General features: G+C 42.3%; 1 protein-coding gene and 1 long non-coding RNA gene across 4 annotated transcripts in view; one reads left to right on the plus strand and one right to left on the minus strand.

Annotated features, from left to right (window-relative positions):
* Positions 1-5325: 5325 nt before the first annotated feature.
* SELL (selectin L) lies at positions 5326-26941 on the plus strand. 3 transcript variants are annotated; one of them, XM_053209836.1, is made up of 10 exons: positions 5326-5482; positions 6294-6375; positions 8568-8954; positions 9875-9982; positions 14007-14192; positions 15380-15565; positions 17134-17262; positions 19834-19860; positions 21195-21213; positions 25791-26941. In XM_053209836.1, exons 1-8 carry the CDS (start codon positions 5468-5470, stop codon positions 19845-19847), a joined length of 1107 nt encoding a protein of 368 aa, XP_053065811.1. In that variant the 5' UTR covers positions 5326-5467; the 3' UTR covers positions 19848-19860; positions 21195-21213; positions 25791-26941. The 3 variants fall into 3 exon arrangements, with proteins under 3 accessions (XP_053065811.1, XP_014917778.3, XP_053065812.1); XM_015062292.3 differs by lacking the exon at positions 19834-19860; XM_053209837.1 differs by lacking the exons at positions 17134-17262; positions 19834-19860; positions 21195-21213; positions 25791-26941 and adding an exon at positions 16789-17068.
* Positions 17374-27257, minus strand: part of LOC113595672 (uncharacterized) — a 29334-nt gene continuing 19450 nt past the window's right edge. The window contains exon 4 of the long non-coding RNA XR_003416230.2: positions 17374-18274. This is a non-coding gene — a long non-coding RNA (uncharacterized LOC113595672). The remainder of the gene's footprint in view (positions 18275-27257) is intronic.

Genomic DNA, 27257 nt, shown 5'->3' on the forward strand with positions numbered 1-27257 from the left:
CACACTCCATTCTTTGCCTGCTGTCCTACTCAGGTTTCAGGTTCTCTGCTCAAATGTCCCTTCGTGACAATTGGCTCCTTAGAGTAGCTCACCTCTTCATGATCTCGCAGCCCATATTTTTCTGCCTTCCTTTAATTACAATTAAATAATCTGTGTAATTGTTTCATACTTGTCTTTTCTACTAGATTCTAGGTTCCTTAAGGGTAGGAACACATTACCTTGTTCATTGCTGTGTTCCTAGAATGTAGCAGATTTCCGACACGCGGTAGATACTCAGCAAATATGTTTTGAACGAATGAATCAATCGGTGGATGAACAAATACAGATCTGGGCTCATGATAAGGAGCAGGACCCCTTTTCTCAAAGGGAATGAGTTGTCTCAGAAGGCAAGGTTTAAAACCCTGTTAGGGAGACAGGATATGTTTGGCAACAGGACGCAACAGAATGAAGAACAGAAGAAGAAATAGAGGAACTAGTTAATGGCCTGAAGGTTCAGTGAGGTAGGATGAAGAAGTGTCCCAGTGAGATACTTGAGCACCAGATTTACAAGAATAGGTGGCCACGATTAAAGAGTGGGATGCTGGAGTACGTGATTGTAGAGGTGACACCGTTTTGGGTGATGTCAAAGTTGAGGCTGTGTCCAGGGAAGAGGGTAGTTGAAGCTGGGGGGGGAGGATGTTATTGGAGATCTAGGCCCCCAGTCGTGGGGTCACTGGTTGTTGTGTGAGACTGTGCATTCCTTCTACCCACGATAAACTCATGTTGGAAACTGCAGTGAACACAGCCTGGGTCGGTTGCAGGCATCTGTGATGGGGGTGTAGGCACAAGGGAAGGGCACTTCCTTTTATGGACCTAGGGCTTCTGCTTTCAATGGCACTCAGTGAGCCTTCCTTCAGCCATCTCATGGTGGGCAAATAGTCCCCCAGCATTGGTTTCAATCTCTCCAGGGTTTTGTGATGGCTTAGAATGCTCGCCCACTCACTCTAGTTCTGCCCTTTGGGGAGCACAGAGTAACTGAAAGACTACTATTCTCCACCCCCTCCCCCGGCCACCCTTCAAGGGACTGCTAACATGTCCTGTGACCTTGCCTACCCCAAATCTCTTCAGATTGAAGGTGCACCATTTTTAAAATTGTTATTGAGGTGAAGTTTATAAAACATAAAAGCAACCATTTTAAAGCGTACAATCTGGAGTGATACCTAGTGCGTTCCTAAAGTTGTGCAGTCACCACCTCTATCTTGTTAAAGATACTCTCATCAAAAGGAAATCTTGTACCCATTAAGCAGTCGGTCCCCATTACCCCCTCCCCTCCCCGCCCCTGGCAACCGCCAGTTTGCTTTCTGCCTCTATTGATTTACCTATTCTAGATATTTCATATGAATGAGATCACACAATATCTGGCCTTTTGTATCTGGCATCTTTCACTAAGCATAATGCATTCAAGGTACATCCTCATCATAACCTGTATCTGTACTTTGTTCCATTTTGTGACTGAATTACATCCCACAGTATAGATGAATACGCGCTCAATTTAAGCCAAACTTCTCATTGTATTCTCAAGAAAAATGTTTTCAACAAACACAAAATCCATTCATAGGACTCAGAAGCATCCATTTGAAAAATGCTTTGATAAACGCCAAAACCACAGCACGGAGGCACTCAGTGAGAGGAACTTGGTGAGGGGCATGGTGATGTGGTCGGAGTTCTCTAGAAATCTAACTTGATATAAGGTCAGAATTTAAATGTATAGGAGAATGAATAAACTGCATTTTTTACCTGACCATTTCACTAAATAACTCTGCCTACACTTCAGAAACCAACATTGGATGGACCCGAGGTTTCTTCTCTCCATCAAGGGCCCGGAATTCTGGTACACCATGTAGACATAGTTCAAATCTGGAGCCTAAAGGTAGTTGTGTCTGGGTGCCAGATGACCTACACTGGCTTTCTGAAGAAAACCCTGGATTGCTATATGGTTTTCAAAGAAGAACAAAAATGTCCAACAAACCGTAGAACAACAAAGATATCCAACAAAAGAGTAAGACTGGAAAAAAAAGAAAGGCGATATAAAGTCTTTTCTTAGTAAAAGAAAAAGACACTTGTAGCTTATGACCCAAAAGGGGTTCGTTTATCCATTTATTTATCCATTGGCTCAATTGACATTTATTGAATGCTGGGCCTTCTGCTTCTGAAAATGTAGAGGATTGATATTCTGAAAACTCTGCTGCTCTGACCTTTTGCATTTCCAGGTGGATTATAATAACCTGTTTAAATGAATAGCTGAGCTTCCAAAAAAGAATGGAACCCCAGAGGACAAAAATGATTAGGAAGCAGGCACCTGACCAATGTAAGAGCTTGTGAGCCAATGTGAGAACTTTAGATTTTACTCTGAGTAGTCTGGAAAACCGCCGGAGGGGTTTGAGCAGAACAACGGTCTGACTTGTATTCTCTCGTGCTGGGTATCTTCTTTCCCTCGGCTACCCTCCCTCGCCATCCATGCATTCTCAGGCCTCCCTGCCCTATGTCCCAGGAGGCTGGTTCCTGCAGACTGCATCACTGGTGGGCTGGTGCCTGATTGGTTGGACTAATAAGAGGCCCTACAGGAGATCAAAGAGAAAGAGGAGAGAGTGGTCAGCCTATGTCTTACTCAGCCTTTCCCTGCTTGGGTATTCTCTCTAGAAGCAGTTGCATCTCTCTTCCACTACAGCTCCTGATGGGCAGCCTTTCCTGGAGGGTTGCAATTCTCATTGGGTTCTGATAACACTGTCTCCTCCCTTGAATCTTCAGTCCCAGGGATACAGCCGCTTCCTGCTACTTCCAGTCCCTGGATGCCTCATTTTCTCTTGTTTATTTTCTTAGTCTTGCCCAGCCTACGTAAGTGGTCTCTCTACTAAAGGCTCTTCAGCAGGTGAAGGCTTCACTCACCAGGGGCGAATTCTGTTTCTGGCTGGGACCCTGAATGATATGCATTTTAACCTGATCACTTAAATTGTTCTGTTGAAAACAGACCATAAGAGGAAAAGGGTAGAAACATGGAGTCTTGATGTGGGGGGCTTTTGCAATAATATAGATGAGAGATGATGGTGGTCTCAATGAATCATAGAATGGAAGCGATTGAATATTTTGATGGTAAAGCCAATAAAATTTGCTAACATATTGGATATGATTGGTCAGAAGAAGAGGGAGAGCTCAGTTAACTCCAAAGCCTTTGGCTAAAGTAACCGGAAGAATGGATTTATAACTTGGAGAGATGGCAAGAGGCTTGGGAAGAGGAATTCAGAAGTTCGGTTTGACACATGTAAAATTTGACAGGCTTTTTCAACAACTAAAAGGAGATATCCAGTGGGCATTGGGCTGGGAACAGTCCTGGCTGGAAATACAAATTTGGGACTCGTCACCATTTAGGTGGCTCTTCAAAGTTAAGAGGCTGGCTTGGATCACCACATCAGTGAAGGGAGAAAAGAAGAAAACAGCAGTGAGCTGGAGCACTGCTAAGGCGTGGAAAATGGAGAGATGAGGGCGTATCAACAAACGAAACAGAGAAGGAACAGTCCGTGAAGTAGGAGGAAAACCAGGGGCTGACTGGTGAAATAAGATGAGAACAGAGGGTCGGTTGTGCTGGCTTTAGTGAAGGGGAGGACCTTGGTGGGAGCAGTCTCAGGGAAGCGCTGTGATTGAAGATCTGATTGGGCAAGGGTCAAGGGAGAATTGAAGAAGACTTAGAAACACAAGTCTAGACGTTCCTTCGGGCATAACAGTAGGCATATTGGCACTTCACAAGGCGCCTTGGCTCCAGGTCTGTCCCCACTTCAGCTTGTCTTCCAAGATGATGTGCAGCCTAATAATCAAGAGCATGAGCATCAGAACCAACCGGCCTGGGGTCCAAACCCCAGCTGTGTCTCTTACTAGCTTTGGGACTACGCCCAACTTTCTTAAGCTCTCTGAGACTCTTTTAAAATGGGGGCGATGACAGTGCCTGCTGGTGAATAGTAGTACTTAACCTTCCTAAAGGTTAAATAAGGTGATACATATGGAGGGTTGAGCTCTATGGCTATTGCCGTTGTTACTGATGTCTTTCAAAAAATACAAATCTGGGGGCGCCTGGGTGGCTCAGTCGGTTAAGCGGCCGACTTCGGCTCAGGTCATGATCTCGCGGTCCGTGAGTTCGAGCCCTGAGAAACAGAGCCTGGAGCCTGCTTCTGATTCTGTGTCTCCCTCTCTCTCTGACTCTCCCCGTTCATGCTCTGTCTCTCTCTGTCTCAAAAATAAATAAACGTTAAAAAAAAATTAAAAAAAAAACAAACAAATCTGATTATGTCATAACTCTTACTTTCCATTGCCCTCCATAATATAGGTCCTAATTTCATATGAAGTCTAGTTCCTTCACATGTGACACAAAAGAAACACAAAAGTACTCTAGGGCCCCAAACTCCTTAGGGAGTAAAAGGGTGGAGCTGCTTTGCGCTCTTTAGAGCTTAACTTTAGGAGGTGCCATTAACGAGGACTTCCACTAGGGGGCGAGCAAGGAAAGAGGGAGAAGGAACTAGACGTCAACCTGTCAGGTGAGCAGAAGTTTAACAGACATCGTAAAAGGGAAGAAAAAATAGGAAAAAAACAGAGAGGGAGGCAAACCATAAGAGACTCTTGAGTACAGAGAACAAACCGAGGGTTGCTGGAAGAGAGGTGGATGGGGGATGGGCTAAATGGGTGATGGGCATTAAGGATGAGCACTGGGTGTCATATGTTAGAGCTGAATCACTGGGTTCTTCTACTCCTGAAGCCAAGACTACACTGTATGCTAACTAACTTGAATTTGAACTTGAACAAATTTGGTCCGAAATGCTGTTTTAATTGCGTGATGTTTTCAATTATCTGGGGCCCTTTACCATGGACGGCCAAGAGTTAAGTGCAGTATTTATTCAAAAAGAGAAGAGAGAGAGATGGGGGGTGGGGAGGAGAGGAAGAGGAGGAGGAGGAGGGAAGGAGGGAGGGAAGAAAGGAAGAAAAAAAGGAAGGATGGAGGCAGGGAAAAAGGGAAAGAAGGAAAGAAGGAAGGAAGGAAGGAAGGAAGGAAGGAAGGAAGGAAGGATGGAAGGAAGGAAGGAAGGAAGGAAGGAAGGAAGGAAGGAAGGAAGGAAGGAAGGGAGAGGGGATGGAAGAAAAAATGGTAGGAGGGAAGAAGAGAATCTATCAACAATGGTCAGCAGCTCTACTTTTCTCAGGGTAGTGAGAGAGGCCAGACTAGGAAAGGGGTGGGGAAAGAGGAGTGAGAAGAGATGGGGGAAGGTAAGGGGAAGGGGAGGAGGAGGATGTGAGACTGAGTCAGGGAAATGAAAGAAAGCAAGCCTTTTTGGTGGCACTCCACGCAGCCTCCTGAAGCACAGCTCGCCCAGCCCAGCCGTGGGCAAGGACCCAGACGCCCTGGTGCTGAGTTGAGAGGCTGGAGTCCGGAAGAACTAAAGAAGGGATGAGCAAAGCCAAGGTGAGCTTTTCAGCCTCAGAGATTTCCAGACGCTCAGAGAGAAGCCCTTGGGACTGCAGGGGCAGGGTTCATTTTTGGTTTTCATAAAGCCAAGAATTAAAAATCCTGAGTTAAAGAGTGCTCCCAGAATTTTTCTTCTCAGATGTGCTGATTTCTCCTCATTGACTCGTTTCTGGTGAGAGTCTTGAGGAAGTACTCTCTTGTTGAAATGAGCACTTTTGCAGCTAAACACTGGGGCTACCTGAGAAGTGATATAGTTCAGAAAATACAGTTTTAAGGTGTGCAGAACATTTGTGGTTTGGGTTGTGCAAAATGTATTTCTTTTTTACTTGAAAGAAAATGAATTGCTCTTCTTTATCAGTGTCTGGCTATCTAATTCTTTTAAGTATTCGAAGCAGTGAATCATTATAATCCAGTGTAAGATTTTAACATTTAAATCTCAGACATCAATAGTTCATGAAGCATCCAAAAACACTTTAAAAAATATACATATTCAATATCAAATAGTTTCATCTAATAGCTCAGCAGAAGGGAAGTAGAAAAATTACTTAAATGTAGAAAAAAAATCAGAGTTGTAACAATCAGCAACCTGAGGCTAAAACGTGAAAAGAACGAAAGAACGAACTTTGAGTCAGTTTTGAAGCAAATTTAATGCTACCTTTTCATGCTCATCTAAGAAACCTCTTACTTCAGGCAAGGTTAGTAAGAATATGTATTTTATTTTGAACTTTAAGAGAGTCGTAGCCATCTCCTCAAGGTGCTATAAACTTGTGAGTTAAGAATATAAATCTAACTATAATTTTCTTTGCAGGTATTTCCATGGAAATGTCAGAGAGCTCAGAGGGACTCATGGAATGTCTTCAGGTTGTGGGTCTGGACAGTGCTCTGTTGTGGTACGTTACGGTATTGATATATTGCTAAGCCCTTTTTCACTTATGTTTATTTTTCTTAAATATCCACTGGGAGCACACAGTCACAGGGAAGATGATTAGGTAGATAGTTAATTCTATCCTTCTGTGAACATCTTTTCCTTCCTGTCACCTTTAGTGACAGCCCAGAAACCTCCTAAACCTGCCACACCCTTGTTGCAGGGTCCAAATCCTAATAATACCACTGAAGTCTTAATTATGAAGAAATAAAGTCAATTAAGAAATATCTGATGGCACATTTGCAATCTGTACCAAATATTTATTTTTGTAATTTTTTTCTTACATTTATTTATTTTTGAGAGACAGGGAGAGACAGAGCGTGAACAGGGGAGGGGCAGAGAGAGAGGGAGACACAGAATCTGAAGCAGGCTCCAGGCTCTGAGCTGTCAGCACAGAGCCCGACGCGGGGCTTGAACCCACGAACCGTGAGATTATGACCTGAGCCGAAGTTGGACGCCTAACTGACTGAGCCACCCAGGCGCCCCAATCTGTGCCAAATATTTAGCACGGTACTTTCTATTTTTATCATTAGTTTAGTGCACATCAGTGTCATTTCTATAATTAAAGGGTGAGCTCCTTAAGGTCAGACGCCCCCGCCCCCTTTTTTTTTATTCTTCTCCCATTGGTGTGACAAGTTTTATGTCTGATTCTTGAAGACTCTCCAGCAATTGTTTTGAGCTTTCCCATTCCTAAGTAAGCTAATGTCTTCTTACCCCCTAGCTTGGATTTTCAGCTCTGGCCAAACAAATGTGCTTTCCTCTGTCCCTCACACATTCTTTACACCACGTCTGCCTCATGTCACCTGCAAAGCTAGTGCTCATTTCATTCAACAAACATTTTCTGAGTCCCTGCAACGTAGCAGGCACTGTTCTAGCACTGAGGAGACCCCCGAACAAAACGATTTCTTCTCCTGCGAACATATATTCTGGTAGAATGCTCCTTCAAAACTCCACTCCAAATGTTTATTTTATTACACTATTTACTCATTAATCATATCTGGGTTTTTTTTTCCAGTTATCTGTTCATTTCTGATATGTTTAATTTGATCAAGGTTAATTGTTTTCTTTGCACCTGTTCAGGAGGAATCCTTAGGAGACTATAAAAATTGGATCCATGTTCTCTTTGATATTTCTCTATGGTTTTTGCCCTACACAGTGGAAATGCAGTAGATGTTTATGGCTGTGAAAATATTTACTGTAACGGTAGAACAGTGTTTCGCATAGATCATACCGTGCTTAGAATGGCATATGCTACCACGAAGTCATTGTGTGTTTCTGGGGTTTTTTTGGTTTTTGGTTTTTGGTTTCTTCTTTTTTTTAAGTAGGCTCCACACCCAGTGTGGAGCCCAGTTCAGGGCTTGAACTCATGACCCTGAGATTAAGACCTGAGCTGAGATCAAGAATCAGATGCTTAACTGACTGAGCCACCCAGGCACCTCTTGGTTTTGTTTCTTTAAAGTCCTCAGATTCGAAGCACCCATATGGTCATTAGACACGCTGGGTATCTTTGTGTGCAGAACACGATCTAAATCAATTTCATAATCCTGCATCATTTGGTTTTGTAAATTATTCTTTTTTAAAAAACCCAAAAAACATAGTTACATATATAAGGCTTGGGCTATGTATTAAGGCTTTCCCAGAAGCAGCTCTTCCTGTGGTAAAAGATTATCTTTTTGAGATGAAGAGATAACTAAAAGTATGTTATTATTCCTGTCCTTATTTTCTTCTCTAGTAGAAACATAAATATTGGCTTCTAAGAAATTATCCCAGGATAAAAAAGTGGATAGTAAATCTTCTGCATATAATTAATAGAAATAGAAAAGGAAAGAAGAATTTCTAAAATACATTGGTTGAATTTCACTTGGAAGAATTTTGAGAAAAAAATTATGAAAATAAATCTAGGAAGCCACCAGATTTATCTAAAATAGAGCAATGCACAAAAACTATTGAATGTTACCATGAAAAGTAAATAGAAACCAAAGGTCTAGTTCTACCTCAAATCTGCAAATGACCGATTCTAGGACCCTGAGAAGGTAACCCATATACCCTTGAGGTCTCGGTTTCTTCACGTCTAAGTGGCGGGCCCAGCATGGATTCGCTCTAGATTCTTTCCAGCCATGACTGTGAGCCCGCATAGTTCGCACTGATGTCTTTCAGATTTCCTTGCACGTCACGGGACCGACTGCTGGACTTACCACTATTCTGAAACACCCATGAACTGGGCAAGGGCTAGAAAGTTCTGCCAAGAAAATTACACAGATTTAGTTGCCATCCAGAACAAGGGGGAGATTGAATACCTGGAGCAGATGCTTCCCTTCAGCCGCTATTACTACTGGATAGGAATCCGGAAGGTAGGGGGAACATGGACTTGGGTGGGAACCAACAAGTCTCTTACCAAAGAAGCGGAGAACTGGGGACGTGGAGAGCCGAACAATAAGAAGTCCAAAGAAGACTGTGTGGAGATTTACATCAAGAGGGCCAAAGACGCGGGAAAATGGAATGATGATTCCTGTCACAAGCAGAAGAGAGCCCTCTGTTACACAGGTAGGCGGTGGCCAGAGTGGGGAGAGTGGTGGCGTGGATCCCAGGGGTGGTGGGGGTGTTAGGGAAGAAAGCAGTTTCTGGTACCTTTGGAAGTAAATCCAGTTCTCGAAAAAACAAAAATAAAAATAGAATAAAAGCATGTGCACGTTAGGTGTGGGAGGCTGGGTCCAACACCCAAAAGTGACATCTTTAAATCAATCTGCATCAATATGACAAATGCATGTGAGAAGTGAGGCAGGGAAGCGGATACAGAGATGTGGGTCTGGCCAAGAGCTCAGGCTCACACGCCCCCTCATTTCCTCCCTGCTTATGGTGGGGGGCTTTATGCTCAGGTTTTGTGCTTGGCCTAATCTCCCATAATTCTATATAATTAAATACTGCCATGTTTTGTTATCTGTGGAGGATGAAAATTTGTTTTCAGTTCCCAAACGGTATTTTTCCAAGTCATATTTCATCAGTGAAACATAGTTAATTTGACCTCTTGTACATTGGGCTCTCTACTGACCTAACAAGTTCGAACTTCTTAATCTTTCTATAGTACTTTCTAAAAAGAGAGGGATTGTCAAATATACTGCAGAAATGGTTGGGGTTAGGCCATCACTTAATGTACTTATGACATTTAAAGCAAAATAATTCCAAGAGTTCAAAGTACATCAGTGAGTTTCCCCAGAATGTTAGAGAGTATTGGTGTCAGTAAATTCATTCTAAGTATATGTCTGTAGCTATATGGCCAGTATATGACATAAATAGAAAAATCCTGACCTATCTTTTGGTGCAAAAATGCTATGAATGTACAAATAAACCTTTCCTGTTTATTAAAGTAGTCTCAGCCAAAAGAGTTATCTGTATCCAAAGAAATGACTCTGAGTACTAAGAAGTAATCATGTTCAAATCATTTATTTCATCCCCCACCTTTAAAGCTTCTTGTCAGCCCTCATCATGCAGCAACCATGGAGAATGTGTGGAAACCATCAATAATTATACCTGCAACTGTGATGTTGGGTACTACGGGCCCCAGTGTCAATTTGGTAAGCCCCTTTTCTGTCTTTGTTTCTTTCTGTGTAAACTTACAGGGGTTATTGTAGCCTATAGAAGTCGATAGGGACAAAACAATACTAGCCATTCTGAGAAATGAGAAGTTTTTATCAGAAGGATAAGCTTGCACAATGTTGTTGCCTTTCCTGAAAGATTTCATAAGTCAGCATGAAGTTTCAATTCACTTCTTAGCAAGTCTTTTTTCAGTGCCACAGAGAATACAGAGTTGGGAAAAAAGCTTTAAGGATGATGATAATGAATCAAGCATGGTAGATTCCTGTTCTTAGGGAACCCAAATCCAGCAAATTGGTTGGACTTATTAGAACCCGGAAGTCTGAAAGAAACATTGTCATTTATTGTTGGGAGGGTGAGTTACCCATTAGGTAATCTAGCTTTTGTATGTAAGCCTCAAAGTCATGACAGGGCATGGCTGAAAAGAAAAGTCCATGGGCTGCCTGGGTGGCTCATTCGGTTGAGTATCCGACTTAAGCTCGGGTCATGATCTCACGGTTCATGGGTTTGAGCCCCACATCAGGCTCTGTGCTGACAGCTCGGAGCCTGCTTCGGATTCTGTCTCCCTCTCTCTCTGCCCCTCCCCTGCTCATGCTCTGTCTCTCTCTCAAAAATAAAATAAACATTAAAAAAAAAGAAAGAAAAAAGAGAAGTTCACATAATGATACACAATATAGGTCAGAGACATATAGTAATAAATCCAACACATTTATTTGGGCTGTATATTTTGGGGGATACAATGACAAATCTATTATAGATTCTGTCCATGAAGGATTTGCAATTAGCTAGTGGAAATTATATATGCTTATAATTTATTTTGATGGAAAGCAAGGTATAAGCTGGAAAATTAACTGCCTAATGAAAGAATATGGCCTTTATTGGATAATGGGAACCCACTTAGTATCTTGACACCTGCATTTGGGACAATTTTCCTAGAAGCAATGCATAATACGGATTGGAGAACCAAAAAAAAGAAGATGGAGGGGCACCTGGGTGGCTCAGTCGGTGAAGCATCTGACTTCGACTCAGGTCATGATCTCATGGTTTGTGAGCTCGAGCGCCAGGTTGGGCTCTGTACTGACAGCTCAGAGTCTGGAGCCTGCTTCGGATTCCGTGTTTCCTTCTCTCTCTGCCCCTCCCCCATTGTGCTCTGTCTCTCTCTGTCTCTCAAAAATAAATCAATGTAAGAAAAAATTTAAAAGAAAGAATATGGAGAGAATCAGTAGGAGTCTATTGAAATCATTCAGCGTCACGGTGGTAGAAACAGAAAGGAAAGAGTACGTAGACTCAAAGTCAAGGAGTCTTTGACCCAGTCAGCTCACTACTGAAAGAAGCATCAAATCATTTCGTTGTTATTGGTTGAGTTTCAAAACTATGGTTGAAGTATCTGGTGCACAGGATAGAAATTAGAAGAAGAGAAAAGCAATGTTTGTAAAGAATAAAGAATTAAAGCCAAAATAAATTTAAGTGTCAACCAACTGGTGACAGTCTAACTCATTTCACTTAATTCCTACCCAATACTTTCCTTCACACCACTCCTGAAGTTTCTTTTTTATTATTTCTTTATTGATACTTAATATTTTAGTATTTTTATTTTATTTTATTTTATTTTATTTTATTTTAGAAGAAGAGTGCACATAAGTCCCCCACTCATGTGCACTCTTTTTCTAAAATAAAATAAAATAAAATAAAATAAAGGCAAAGAGTAAGGGAGGGAGGGCAAAATAAAGGGCAAAGAGTAGGAGAGGGAGAGAGAAACAGAGACAGAGACAGAGACAGAGACAGAGAGAATCCCAAGTAGGCTCCACACTCAGTGCAGAGCCCAATGTTTGGCTTGATCCTATGACCCTGGGATCATGACTTGAGCTGAAATCAAGACTTTCAATCAACTGAGCCACCCAGGCGCCCCTGATCTTTAACTTTTTAATTCTTATAACATTGGCATGCCCATTTCACTCCTTTTTGAACATTTTACTCTTTTTTCTGTCTTAGCTTTCATCCTCTCACTCTTTTCTGGTCTTCTTTCTACCTATAATCATTTCTCCTTGGGTTTCTTCATAGGTTTCTTACCAACTTCTGTGGACTCACAGATTCATGTGAGCTTTGGACTGACAAATCCATTTCCAGCCCCGAACTCCAAATATGCTAAGCGTATCTTTTGGGATGCCCAAAGGACTGTAAAATCAATCGTCCCAGCCAGCTTTCTTTTTTTGTATTTCTTATCTCAGTATGAGGCACCACCATTTATATGGGTGCTCTGTATGAAATTCTTACACCTCCCCTTACTTTTATGCAAAGTAACACACTATTCATTTTAACAACTTACTGTTTCTCTCATTTGCTTCCCATTTGTCAATTCTGCTACTACTGCCCTCATTCCTTCTAGACTATTGGATTCATTTCTTAGGCGAGTTCCACAGCTTTAAATTAGCTCCCCTTAAATATACTATTCATGCTACAGGCAGGCTGATCAATGAAAAACAATCAAACAAATACCACACGTATATCCACCCTTCAATTTCTACCTATCATTTGTCCTATAAGATGAAATCGAAACGCCTCAAGGCATAGAGAAATGCTTGATATACAGTAGGAACTCATTAAATCAAAGAGAAAAGATAAGAGCATTTTTTCTTAGCTTCTACCTTTCTTTCTAATCTCATCTCACATATTCCCTTCCTCCTCCTTCCTCCGTGTAACAACAAAGTGCTTGTAGTTCTCCACCCTTTTCATATGTGCTTTGTATTTAATTGACTTGCTCGTGGCTTTCTCTCTCATTTTGCACATGGCTAACAGACCTGTTCATCTTTAAGGCATAGTTCAGGGATTGATATTTTTTTTTCCAGAAAGCTTTCTTTGGACCCTAAGATAGGCTAAGTACCCCTGTTCCATGTTCCAGTAGGTCCGCATATTTCTTTCTTGTTTATCCCGCATTTGTTGAAGTCATCTATTTGCTTATCTGTATCCCCTGGTAGACAAGCAGCAGCTTGAGGTCAGTAAATATTGTTTACAATTTAATATGTCAGATTGAGACTATGCCTGAAGTATATAAAGCACTTGCTTGTAGTCATGAATAGAATTGGAGAACATAATTTAATTTGGACTTGTACTGTATATGGAAAATATAAAAATTCTTCCAGTTCCTAAAGTCCTTTCTTCATTGAAATCTCAAAAGCAAGGTCACCACAATGGCTCAAATTGGATAAAGAATAGGACACAAGAGTTGAAATATTTGCTCAAATGGCATGGTGGGGCCTAAAAATGTGAAGACTCATTTCCAAGGCTCAATTCAATCTCCTATGCCACCAGTCAGAGCAGGGAAATAGATACAGTTTCTGGAGAGGGCTGTCAAAATCAGAAGAACTGAAGGTCTGGAGCCGAGCTGGAGAGGGTAAAAACAGGATCAAGGCCAAGATGCTTCCTAAAGCTTCCCCACACTTTTCCCACACCTCCTGCTCCCAGCACTCTACTCTACCTAGGAGTTCTGATGTCACAATTATTTCCAAATCGAGCTGGTCATTCCCACTTAAACCTATCTAGGTTTAATAAGTCTCTCCTCAGGAGCACTTGAGTGGCTCAGTCAGTTAAGCATCTGACTCTTGGTTTCAGCTCAGGTTATGATCTCACTGTTCATGAGATCGAGCCCCACGATTCTCTCTCTGCTCCTCCCCTGTTCTCATTCTCAAAATAAATAAACACAAACAATTATCTTCTCAGATAATGCCAACAATAAGAAGAAGACCAGCTGATGTTTAATTAGGACTTCCTATGAGCCAAGTTCACTTCTAAGTCCTTGACTTACATTAGATCATTTATTCTCCACACCAACTCTAGGAAGTTATTACAATTACCATGACTCCTCTTTCATAGATGACGAGACTGAAGCTGGAAGGATTAGTTCACTTTGTGCAAAGGCATTTGGTGACCAAGTGCCAAAGCTAGGATTCAAACCCAGACACCAGGTGCTCTCCACACTAGCCAGTACTGTTTTTTTTCTTACTGCAGTGGTTCAGTGTGAGCCTCTGGAGGCCCCTGATCTGGGTACCATGGACTGTAGTCACCCTGTGGGAACCTTCAGCTTCAGCTCTCAGTGTACCTTCAACTGCTCTAAGGGCACAGACCTCATTGGGGTTGAGGAAACCACTTGTGGACCTTTTGGAAACTGGTCATCTCTAGAACCAACCTGTCAAAGTAAGTAAGTCTTCAGACTAGAGGCTCTGTCATGGCCGACTTGGGTTAACTGAGAAAATGCAGCAGAGACTTGTAAGGAGTCTCTGTCCTTTTGGGAACATAATTTAATCTAACTTAGATCATACTATGATGATTTTGAAAGGGATTATTGTTATTCAAATCAAAAAGAAAAACCACAAATAAAAAACAACAACCAAATACCTCTGAAACCATCTCGTGATACATACATAATTTTCAGTAATATGCAGTGTGATTATAGTGTACTTTTTACTTTAGTTTTCTCATCGTCATGGCACACATAGTCCAGATGAAACTCAGTTAAATGTTGATTGTTCTCTCCCCTCAGTAACACCTATTTTATGTGGTGTCTTACCTAACACCAACCAATTTCCTTCTCAGGGTGTAGAATTTTTTTGATTGTTTTATTTGGTTTATTCTTGAAATCATTTTTTACTTTTCATCTTCTATAAACTCTCAGGGGAATAACAACTGCTGTGAAAAACAAAAACATAGTCTCTTGATCTTTTTTTTCATTTGAAATATGGTGGGTTTTTTCTTCTTAGCTGTTAAAAAGACTATCCCTGTACAGGAGAAAACTGGTGACATCTGAGCTTGTGAAATTCTGGTTACGTTTTCTACATTTATGCATCTGACGCACTAATTTTAAGTGGTTTAATTCTAAAAAAAACTATCAAAGTCATACTGAAATCATTGAATTAAATTGTCAAACCTACTGAATTTTACAAGAGCTGAGTGAGTTGCTTCAGAGAATTGGGGTGTTTTTCAACACTTCTTGCTTTAGATCAAGTGAAAGGGTGGGAATTCTCTACATTCACTGAGGATACTCCATAAGCACTCTTGAGGCCAAGGCCATGTAGTACTTCCAGGAAGTGTTGGAGACCTACCAGGACTGGAGCAGCAACCTGGAGCAGCCAACTCTCCCCTCCTCTCCCCACCTCCCCACCCGCAAGGGTTTTCAGTGCTCCTGGCTTCACCTCTGATATACAACCGCCATCATTCTCAAGAGTATAAAATCTGGAAACATTATCAGAACTAATTTTTAGAATTTAGAAATGTCTAGATTCAATTGGGTGGTTCCACAGTTGAGTGGAGCAGCTTTGGCTAAAAACCTTTGGTGAAAAGAGGGCCTCTACTCAGAAATATTGATTTTTTCCTTTTCATGGAAGCGATTTCCTGTAAGCCTCTAATGGCACCTGATCTGGGAACCATGGACTGTAGTCACCCCCTGGCCAACTTCAGCTTTACGTCCACATGTACCTTCAACTGCTTGGAAGGAACTGAGTTAATCGGGGAGAGAAAAATTATTTGTGGACCATCGGGAATCTGGTCAAGCCCTAGTCCAATATGCCAAAGTGAGTAAGTTTGTCCCGATGTGTTGACAACTTAAAGAAGGAGCTGCTGGATGGGAAGATGGTGGGGAAAGATAGATTAAACTTTAAAATTTTCATTTTGCTACATTTATATGGCTTAAAAACAAATTTGTTCACATTAATTTACTATAAAATCCTTAGCTCTTCTTGCCTCTTCCTTCGATGACTGTCATTTCTGTTTTCAGCCAATTTTTAACTCATCGTATCTCAACTCTTAACATCTAAATGCGCTGTCTCTGACTTACTTCTTTTATTTTCTGACTTCTTATGCATTCTTCCATTCCACTAAAATCTCACTTCTGTTAGTCCATTAAAACGTTTCTACAAAAGTCCCCAGTGACCACCTAATTCCCCAAATAGTGTATACTTACCAATTATCACTAAGCCGATGCCTCCCTCATCTGTGTATGAGAAGGACTGTCTTCCTCATTTCCATATACTCTCCACTTGACACAGTGCCTGTACTAAATAAGTTGCTAAATAAATGCACATTAAATTAGCTTATGAAAGAATAGCTACTCATGTCTGCCCCTGAGATCATCTCTACCAGTGGAAAAGTTTTTAAGTGGTAGGATCAGTAGAAACTACCAGAGAAGCTGATCTCTGTATGGCCCAGGGCCAGGGAGTGTGGGAGGGAACTGGGGAGGAGGCATGGGATCTGTAGGGGAGGATTGTGTATCAGGCTTATGGGGCATTTCCTTTTAAGGCTGGGCCAGTGTCCATTTCCTCATCCTCATGGAGCCTGTAGACACCCTCTCTTTGGATCGTCTGGGAACTTGAGCCTTTTTCCTGTGATATATTTGGGTGTGGGGATGGAAGCACCTTGAAAGGGTTTGTCAAAGTAACACAAAGAATGGGGGACACAAACGCTACACTAACGTGCAAAAATAAGTTTCTTTAATTGGTGGTATCGGAAGATAGACTTTTTCGTATTGGTATTTTTTCAATAAAAGTTCCCAAACGTTCACTCTTACAAGAGGGTACAGGTGGATCCATTTACTTATTTGTGAAGGAAGTGGGACTATGTAGTAGGACAACATCATTCGAAAGACAGTTCAGCGTAGGTCCTCAGCATGTAAACAGCAAGTACATATGTTGGCCCAACTGCTTCAAAGGGAAAGCATTAATAGGTTCCCTTGACTGTTATGTCACCTGGTTAAGATGACCGGCTGTTATTTTTCCTGAAGTCATATTCTATGTTTTAGGTCTTCTCTGTGCAGCAGAGTCCCAACTGTTGAACAAGACCATGGAGATAAATACGATGGTGACCCCTTACTCAGATTTTTAGGTACTTCTTCCAGGAGTTCTGTGAATCGCAAATCTAGGGATTAAGAATTTTACAGGCACTGGGCTAGAGAAACTTGTCCTGTCTTTGCCTCTGCTGCAGAGTCATCATGGTCCTTCCCATGCCAGTTTCCCCATCCATCAACTGGCATCAAATGGACTGTTACCGGGAGACATAAGGAGGAACAAAAGCTAAGGCCATGAGATGGCACGAAGGATATAATGCTGCGGCCTCATGCTATGTGCCTTACTGATCTCTCTTTCAGAAGTGGACCAGAGTTTCTCAATGATCAAAGAGGGTAACTATAACCCTCTCTTCATTCCGGTGGCAGTCATGGTTACTGCTTTTTCTGGGTTGGCATTTATCATTTGGCTGGCAAGAAGATTAAAGAAAGGTATGTGAGTTTGCCTTCATACGAAAATAATACGACTCAAAGTGGATAAAAATAGGGGTGCCTCAGTCGGTTAAGCATCCAACTTTGGCTCAGGTCATGATCTCGCTCGCGATTTGTGAGTTCCAGCCCTCCGTGGGGCTCTGTGCTGACAGCTCAGAGCCTGGAGTCTGCTTTTGATTCTGTGTCTCCCTCTCTCTCTCTCTGCCCCTCCCCTGCTCATGCTCTGTCTCTCTCTGTTTTTCTCAAAAATAAATAAACACGGAAAAAATAATTAGAAACAAAAGCAAAGTGGATAAAAGTATAGAAACCCACAGGAAATTAAGATTGCTAGATTGAACTGAAGCAGGATACCAAGTTCTGTGTTCTATAGACATCATTGCTGGGGATGTGGGAAACGGCCCCTACACCCTTTCATTAAAACAAGGTGGCTGATTTGTGCTTTTCATCTGACAAACCTTTTAAAAACGCCTACTGTCTTCAAGGCACCTCACTAGTGCACTAATAGACAAGTGAGACATTTTAATGGTTCTTTGCTCTTATTTAGTTCTGAAAACTGGATGCATAATCTCTGTCCCCTTAGGAGCCAGCATGCCTTTGATCTCAGTGCTACAGTTCCACTAGAAAATGAATCTAAGGTCCAATGAGGTTTTTAAGGCCCTATTCTCCAAAACCTGAGCCGTGTGCCTGTCTGGCTTCTGACATGTGGGAATTGCATTGTCCCTGGTTTTCTCCCCAGTGTGTATTCACTGAGGTCACAGCTCTAAATAAATGCACTGTGTATTCGTGCTTCCCTTCGCTCTGGCCTAGAGAAGAAAAGGGTATAAGAAGAGCTGTTTGAGAAGCTAATACCTGGAACAATACATGGGACGCCACCAGGGAAAAACAACCGTGTTACTCCCCTCACCTCCCTCCTGAGGATGTCCAAACCTTAGAGTGGGACTGGCTTCCTGGTTACAGATCCACAGTCTGTGGTAGGTCCTGGGTGTGCACTGCCACATTTGTCCAAATTCGCCTGGCAGAAACATTGAAGTCTATGAAATTCATGGACATTAAGCAGCTTTTAAGACATCCCTGCTTTAAGTTCAGAGGCCATCAGTGATCTCAAAACAACTGCTAACCAAATGCTCGGTGTTGCATTTCTCCGGAGTCAGTTGACTGACATTTTAATTTTACTTCCATCAATTAATTAGTATGGAGTCTCTTCAATGAACATGGTATATAAAGGCTGCCCCTCACCCATCCCCACTGCCAATTGCAGGAGTAGAATCTACCAATCCCTAATGCTCTTCTACTATCTTTGGAATCTTTCATTCCAAATTTAAGAATCGGGATACTAGGTTAGTTTTATAACCAACCCAGAAAGACCATGGAAGTGGTCACTGTTGATGTGCAAGAACTTCATTATTAGCAGTTTAAAATGTCTTTGCCCCTGTTGTTGGAAATTCTGCTAAGATTGGATCCCATCATTTTATAATATGAGACTAAGTACTTAAGTATTCCACTAAGGGAAGAATGAGATTTTTCTCCCACCATTGATTATCCTTTCCACTGAAACTTCAAAATCTGACCCCAGTCATCCCTTTTTCCCTCCTGCCTTGGGTGATGGTGACAGAACTGAGGGGTAGAGAATGCAGTGCACATTTATACGCTGGCCTCTGGGATAGGAGGCTGGTATCTAAATAACCTTTGAGGATTTGGGGCTGTGAGTCACCTTAATAAGGACGATATCCCCAAATTCCAAAGTCTCTTAATAAATTTTCGTAGAGAGGGCGCCTGGCTGGCTCCGTCAGTTAAGTTTCTGACTCTTGATTTCGGTTCACATCATGATCTCATGGTTTGTGGGATCGAGCTCTGCATCGGACTCTGTAATGGCAGCATGGAGCCTGCTTGGGATTCTCTCTCTCTCGCCTCTCTCTGCCTCCCCCCACCTTCTGAAAATAAATGAAAACAAAACTTAAAGAAATGTTAGTAGAATCAAAAGAATAGAGTGCATTCACTTGTATTTAACGGCAGGGTGTGGGGTGGGGGTTAGCTGGCTAAGGTGGTTCTATAAGCAGTGGTGAGAAAAGCAATGGGGTTGTTTTTAAATTTTTTACCTTGGAGTCATTTCTGTACAAGATCTCAAACTGATAACTTGAAAACTACATGCCCCTGCTGTGGGAATAAGTGTGGGGCAAACAGGAAACAGATAACGGGCAGTTAGGCTAGGTACATTCATGCCAGCAAAGAGAACAGAAGCCCCAGAAAGAGCACTGACTTTGTAGGAAAGCCAGGGTATCTTTAATGTAGCATTTCAATGGTCTTCATTTGTGGAACATCTTCTGATATTTCCGACTTCCAAGTGGCTCTGTCTTCCAAAGATTTTAGTTGTAAGGTAGTTCTTTGAAACATGAAGAATGTTTTTCCTATAGAAACAGTGTTAAGAGTGATGGGTAGGTTCCCGGGCTAACGCCTCAGAGCTTTTCTAACCATGTAGCTGACACATTTACAAGAAAAAAAAGTTAAGAACAGTAAGTCCACATGTATGTGGTAGTCATCAACTCTGAGAATTTCCTACATGTTGTGTTTCAGGTTCAGTAAGCTGAAAAAGGAGGACAGGTGAATATTTAGGACACAGTAGCTGAGGAAATGAGCAGAATCCTGACTCTTATCCTGTCCTCAGAACCTGTACTTTGGCCCCTGCCCTAGTTGTCTTGGTATCCAGACTTTAGCTCCTTTCTTCTGGAAGAGAAATAAATGCAGGCTCTAGAAATGTGTGCCCTCTGCATAGACTTATCTAGAAACACTCTGTTCCCCTAGATAATCATTCTCAGATGAGTCATCACCATTGGCTCTGTTAGAAAGAAAGAAAGAAAGAAAGAAAGAAAGAAAGAAAGAAAGTAATGACATAATGAATAATAAAACTGAAGCAGTGATTTTAGGCCAAATCTCCCAAATCCTGTTATCAGCAGGGGCCAGAATCAGAGATCAGACTCCCATTCACACAGGCCTCCTAACACCACTGGTCTTTGAGGCTCTATTTTTTTTTTTTCTCTTGGTTGGAAGAATTCCCCACCTGAACCAACAACCCACAGGGTTAGAACAGGGCACGAAACTGAACATATGCCCTTAGTTCCTTTTTCTTCGAAAAGAACTCTCAGTAAGAACACTCTTGCTCATGTATTGGTATGTGTTTTGTTGTTCCTAAAAGGAAAATATTAAGATAAACAAACAGCCTCTGAGGTTAATTCAGATTTCATTCTCCCTGCTCAAATGCATCCAGCCCATGTCATCAGCAGGCTGGATTTGGGAAGAAATGTTTAAAATGGTAAATTCTAACATTTGAAAGGTTTAAAAACAGTAATTGGGCACTGTCCACGTGCTAGGCCCTGGCCTAAATACTTTGAATACATTTTAGTTTATCAACTCAATGAGAGGGAGGTAATTACCATGCCCCTTTCACAGATGAAGGGACCGTGGCTTCAGAGGGTGAGTAGCTAATCAGAGGCACACTGCCGACAAGGTGGTGTGAGACGTAGGGACACATATTCTTACGATGCTACCAGCTAAGTCTGTTAGGGAGGAACCTGCAGGTGGGAGGAGATGGCAGGTGGGGAAGGGATAAACACGGGTATGGGGGTGTCGGAACTGACAGGCAGGCAAGTCAAGCTAGGCTGCTGTCTTTGTGATCAGCACCGAAGATGGAACAGAACCCTGAGAAGCATCTGTCCCAGTGGGTCTATTACGTCTGAGAATCTACCACTGTTTGAATTAGAACACTAAGCCAACATCTCAAATCCCCTTCTACACAGGTGGGGTCCACCCAATGAATGTATAATACATTTCAAAAGACAGTTTTGAGAGTGGGACTTGGCCTTCTCTCTTACTTACCAAGAAAAAAAAAGAATTGTCTACATATGCTGATGGTATTTTTCTGTTTCTTCTGTTTTTAGGTAAAAAGTCTCGGGAAAGGTAAGTAAGTTTCATCAGTGAGAAGTTTCCGCCTCTGTTGATCTTTTCTCTACCTTCCTTGAGATACTTCCTGTTAGAGCTAGATACCTTAACTCCTTAGTAACTATTTACATGGGGTCTCATTCAAATGAAATTTCCATATAGAATGATAATCCACTAGCCTCCCTTAAAAGCTGTGTTTTTGAAGTCTGTGTGTGTGAGTCATTTTGTTTTAGTGCTGGTGGATTGGAATGAATGAATGAACACGTACAGCCCTCTTGAGAAAGGGCAGTTATGTGAAGGGAGCTCTTTCTGATTGTCCCTGAAAAATTTTTAGAGGACTAGAAGCATTATGACATATCTCTTCTTGTCCCAGTTGAATGTAAGGGCAATACCAAATACAGTATTCAGGAAACATTCAATTGGTCAAGGATTTATTGAGACATTAATGAGTCCAGGCCCTGAGAAGGTATCATTCTAGACCCCAGGCCTTCAGTGCCTAGGACAAGAAGGTAAATGACTACTGCTCTGATTAGCACTGACCTTCAGAAATGTGGAAGAGGTGGGGAACATCGATTCTACCTGCGGCTTCCCCAAAAAGGCAATTCTTTTAGCTTGGTCTTAAACCTCAGATTTTTTTCAGCTGGAGGAAGAGACCGAGAAGAGATGCAAACATGTGAAAATGCAATGGTCCGTCTGGCAGAAGTGAAGAGGGCAAAACATTTCTTCAGTTTCTCAGATGTTTAGAGACTTGGAGAAGGAGAGTATAAGTAAGAAGAATGATGGGGATGGGGCTTTGGGGGCACACTGAGCACCCAGTTAGAAAACCGAGCTCCTTTAAAATGCTGGAAGAAGCGAGATGGTCCCTGAGAAGGTTGGTTGCTTGTTCAGACAACCACGCTACCAACCACAAATTGTTGTGAAGAAGTTCTTACAAGTTCAGTGAGCTGTAGCTCTGAGTGCAAAAGAGAAACTGGGGAGACATAAGACAACATGAGCCAGATCATAGACTAATTTATAAGCCATTTGAAGGAGTATGGATTTAATCCTGAGGTCTTTGGGGTAAAGCAGGAGAATGTCAGGCTAACATTTGCATCTTATGAGGATCACTCTGCAGACAGGGGAGTAGGGGGAGCCTGGAGGCAAAGAATTGTTTTGGAGGCATTTAAAGTTATTAAGTTAAAGCTGATGGTGCTTATCTAGAGAAATGGCAGTGAGGTTGAGTTAGTTCATGAGGTAGAGGTGAAATCAACTGAATATGGTTATTAATTGGCTAAGCGAGAGAGAGAGAGAGAGAAGAATCAAAGAAGTCATCGTGGTTCCGATCGGGGACTGGCAGATGGTTACTATCAATACAATACTCTTTACTGAAAAGGGAACACAAAAGAATGAGAGGTTTTGGAAGTGAAGGTCATGGGTTCAGTTGTGTCGGTGTTGAGCTTTAGGTGTCTGTGGCTCACCAGTTGACTGCTTCTATCTGTATCACAGGAGCCATCCAGGGGCCAGAGAGTGGATTTGGGGGTTCTCACGTCCCTTGATGTTAGCTGCTATTTCGGGAGCAGGTACAGTCATCTGGGGAGAGTGAGGAGCAAGGAGCGGGAGAACAGAAGAGGACGTGGGAGAGAGGGCAGGAACAGGGGTAGCATCTATATCAAACAGGTCAGTGAAGGACAAGGAGATGGGGAGGGGTTGCCAGAGAGGCAGAAGGAAAATGAGGAGAGTCTGGGTCATGAATGCCAAGGAAAGAAGGAAACAGAAGTGGTTTCAAGTGACTTTGGGAGAACCAGTGAGTTCCCACTGGATGTAACAAGGGTATCTGCAGAGTCTGTTGTCAGGGTCGAGGTCACGGAGGAACTCTGATGGCCAAGTGTCGAGGAATCAGTGGAGATGAGGAAGTTGAGGCAGAAAATGTAAGCCATCTCTTTTTAAAAAGCTTGGCTAGGAGATGAGATCCTTAGGAAGGTAACTGGATGAAGAAATCGGGTCAGTGGATGTCCTTTTATTCTATTTTATTTTAGTGCCCTATCTTCCATTCGACAGTGTAGATGGGGTCCTAGACCCTTCTCTGGGCTGGGCTCCTTATCTCTGTGGGCAGGAAATCCACAAGATGTAAAGATTTCTTTCATGCTCACACCCAGTGAGTGAAAGTCTTTTTTGGCACAATCCACCCCGAGCCGTTTTCTGGTCACAGGAACCACTTATTTTTTAATTGCCACTAGATGGAAGCAGATGAATTCAATTTTTTTTTTAGAAAACCTTGGGGGACAGGAAGAGAGGCTGACAGGAAGAGTATTAGCATTAAGTGAATTACCACATTCGGCTAATTGCCGTATGAAGTTTAACGGCTCACTGATTTTGACAATGAATCAATCAGTAGTTTTTTATTAAATACTCTTGTGTTGGAACAATGCTAAGCTTGACTGAGACACCAAGAGGAGTAAGTCCATGACCCTGACCTCAGGGAGGTTATCATCTAGTTGAGTGGCGAAGACAGAAAAATAAAAAAATTATATATTTTCAGAAAAATATAAGGCAGAGTATAGTAATGACTGGCGAACTCTGTGTTAAAGGACCCTGTCAATATAGAAGAAGCTTGGTGATCACAGAAGATCTTATAAAGAAGGTTGACCCTGGTTGAAAAATGGATAGGGTTTGTGGGTATGGAGAGAAGCAGGGAGGACAGACTACAAGGAGATGATGGAAGCATGGTATGGCAGCAGGGATATGACAGCATGTTCAGGTGCCAGCAGCTAGAACTATCAAGAGCCAAGGGTGTACAGGAGGTATAAACAGAAATTGGAAGGGAAGGCTGGCCCCATCGATGTAGGTCTTCAAATGCGTCACCCGATGCTAGAAGGACTAAGCAAAGAAGTATTATTTGCCCAGATGCCTTGCAACACCTCTCATTTATTGATCAAGGTGACTTTAATTCATTGAATTATAAAATTTTAGGTCTTGAAAGGATCTTCACGGACATGATGTTCACTCTCTTTATAACGGAGCTAATGAATAACTTTCCTATGGGCCCTGAGAGAGTGACATAGCTAAAATAATTATAAACATTTATGAAACATTAATTCCATGTTGCACACCTCTCTGTGAGTTTTGCATGTTTGAAATCATTAAATATCGCCTGCCAGCTTGTAGGTGGGGGGAGGTGCTATTCATATCCTCATTTTACAGGTAAAGGAAGAGAGGCAAAGAGAAGTAAAATATCTAGCCTGAGGTCACTGAATAAATGACAAAGCTGAGATTTGTACCCATGTGGATCCAAAGATCCTGCTTTTAATCCTTACACTTCTAGAACTCAGGACTCTCGACTCCAATGATAAGAGTTCTAAGTCCCAGACACCTGCTTTCTGTAGTGATGTGATAATGATTTCACCCTGAAACCATGTGTAATGGCACCGAGGAAGGGTGGGATGGAAGAGGCAGAGTGTGTTTCTAGAACAAGCCAAAGGTAAAAATGAAAACCATCACATTAAACACTGAAGCTCTTTTTTGTTTTTTTGTTCGTTCGTTTGTTTTGTTTTTTGTTTTTAAGCTCTGCAGCCAACTCTCATAGTCTTTTGTGTTCATTCTTATTAGGTCTTGGCTGGTGAATGACCAACTCCTGGGGCATTTGTGGTTTCAATTCTTGCCGGGTTATTTTCACTCTTCTGCAAACTGGTTCTGTTTACCACCTCATTTGGTTTCTAGTGTCTAAATTCTGCCTGGGTAAAAGCTACACCCAAGATACACAGGAAGATACGATGCCAACCTCAGTGGAGGGTATATGTGAAATTTTGTTTTCAGAAACATTTTTATCTCTGTATTGGCAAAAGCACGTTTGCAGCTGCTGAACTGTGGTTTACCCTGGCAGTTCATCATGACAGCAGAGTCTCGGAATCTGCTTCTCCCTTTGAAAGGTGCTATTAAGACATGCCCTATTTGGTTCCCTTTCCCCTACCCCTAGCCCCCTCCCCTCCAAGGATGAGACAACTGTGCCACACACACACACACACACACACACACACACACACACACACACAAAGTGTCATTTGTGTCATGAAACTAGATTTGTCACTGCCTCCCTAAATCACATCCCTCCAGAATCAAGCATTTAGAATTACCACCACACCTTTCATGAGTTTTGATTTTTCTCAAATTTCTCTTTCCTTTTGAGCATTGTCGTCTTCTACTGCTCACTGACTTCCACCGTCCAAAATATATCCCAAATGCCCTTCGTACTCATTTGATCTAAAGACAAAGCCTGTGCCCCCAAAGTGTCTCCAGGTGTGGCCCACGGACCAGCAGCAGCAGGAGCAGGGATGATGCAGAATCCGGGGCACCGCCCGGATCTACCGAATTGGAATCTGCCTTTTAACACCACCTCTGGGCGGCAAGCAGCTGCAAGTGTGACAGGTGTTGCTTTAGGGTTTTCTTCTTCTTCCTTTGCCTGAGTGAACGTCCTGTGCTCGTCCAACTCACCTGAGAGGCATTTTCTTCACTCCTCTTCCGACTTTTACACCGAATATCGCCCTTTACTACGAACGCTGTTAAATTTTGCAATGTTTAAGGTCCTGGTTTTAATTTACATTCTCTTGTTTTCCATTCAGCGTGGACGATCCGTATTAAATCACCCTCTGTAAATGAAAATTCTCGGGATCCTAACGCGTCACCGGATCCCCCAAATCCCTCCCTGAAAAGTTATCGCGCGGTGGTGTCTCCTGCCCTGAAGATGAATGTGTCGCCCTCAGTGCACCTGGAAAGATCTCTGAGGAACCGGCAGCAGTTTCTGCTCCCTTTGCGCCCCTCCCCCACCCCCTTGTGGTTTATATAGCGCACTCTGTTACTCTGTTTTTCGTGGAGAAATGAGATCACAGCGGGGGAGAAGATTGCTGGGGAATATAAAGATGCCCTATTGTGCTCTCTGTCTTGCACCTACAGGCTCGGTTTTGATGCAAATCACATTTTATCTCCAGTTTCGTAGGGGTACATCTTTAGACATAAGTTCATCAAATTGATGCTGTCCTCGCTTTCCAACGGCAGCAAAGTAGTGGGGTTCTGCCCCGAACAGAAAAGGTCCTGCCACGTGCACGGTAGCCTCACCTCCTCTGTAAATGGAGGCCATCCTCTTCAACTGCCTCCCGCCTCCCCCACCTTCTTCCGCCATCCCCTCTTCCCAGTTGGCTGGTTTCCACACATAGCATCTCATGGGCACCAAACGAAAAGAGAGAGGAGAGAGACAGCGAGACTGCACTGGTTTTTTGGGTTTTTTGGCTTTTGGTTTTACTCGTTTTATTAGATCCACCGAAACATCTTGTACTCGGTGCCTTTTAAAAAATGACCACTATATTTTTAATAAAGAAACATCCCCAGAAACATCACCAGAAAGACTAGTCTTTCATACTAGTCTTGTCACAGCTAGTCCAAACCTGTGGCCTCCTGCTGCAAGATTAGTCTAGGTTTTGTGCTTAAATAGTCTTTTTTTTTTTTAAACATATAGTTTTGTACTTAGTCTCTCTAAAGAAAATGTTACCACGGGGCGTCTGGGTGACACAGTAGCTCAAGTGACCAACTCTTGATATCAGCTCAGATCATGATCTTGTGTTCATGAGATCAAGCCCCGTGTAGGGCTCTGGGCTGCCGTCACGGAGCCTGCTTGGAATTCTCTCTCTTGCTCTCGCTTTGCTTCTCCTGTACTCTCTCTCTCTCTTGCTCCCAAAAATAAATAAATAAACAAATAATAATAATAATAAATAAATAATGTTACATAGTCTGTTATTTAGAAATTTTCCATGGTATGTTTTCTCCCAGTGAAATTCTTCCCTCCTTCAAGGCAGAAATTGTGTCACATCCCTGGACGGTCGAGCTTATTCCTTGACATTCAGTAAATGTGTGTTCACGTAAGTCAGAAAGAGCTTATGGTGTACTGTCGATATAAGCTGCAGAAAACCCTCTCTCCATGGCATGATGCTCATTTAAGGTCAAGGGCTAACTTCTCAGCAGAGACTAGGGGCCTGGTAAAACCTAGTTGGAAACACCTTTCTGCCCCATGGCCAATAGTGCTTTCATACAAATTT

The sequence above is a fragment of the Acinonyx jubatus genome, chromosome E4, assembly GCF_027475565.1.
Source record: "Acinonyx jubatus isolate Ajub_Pintada_27869175 chromosome E4, VMU_Ajub_asm_v1.0, whole genome shotgun sequence".
NCBI lineage: Eukaryota > Metazoa > Chordata > Mammalia > Carnivora > Felidae > Acinonyx > Acinonyx jubatus.

Coding starts and splice junctions, on each gene's coding strand:
- SELL (XM_015062292.3), top strand. Junction 8,955..9,874: donor GAGAGCCCTCTGTTACACAG/GTAGGCGGTGGC, acceptor CCACCTTTAAAG/CTTCTTGTCAGCCCTCATCA. Junction 14,193..15,379: donor TCTAGAACCAACCTGTCAAA/GTAAGTAAGTCT, acceptor TTTTCATGGAAG/CGATTTCCTGTAAGCCTCTA.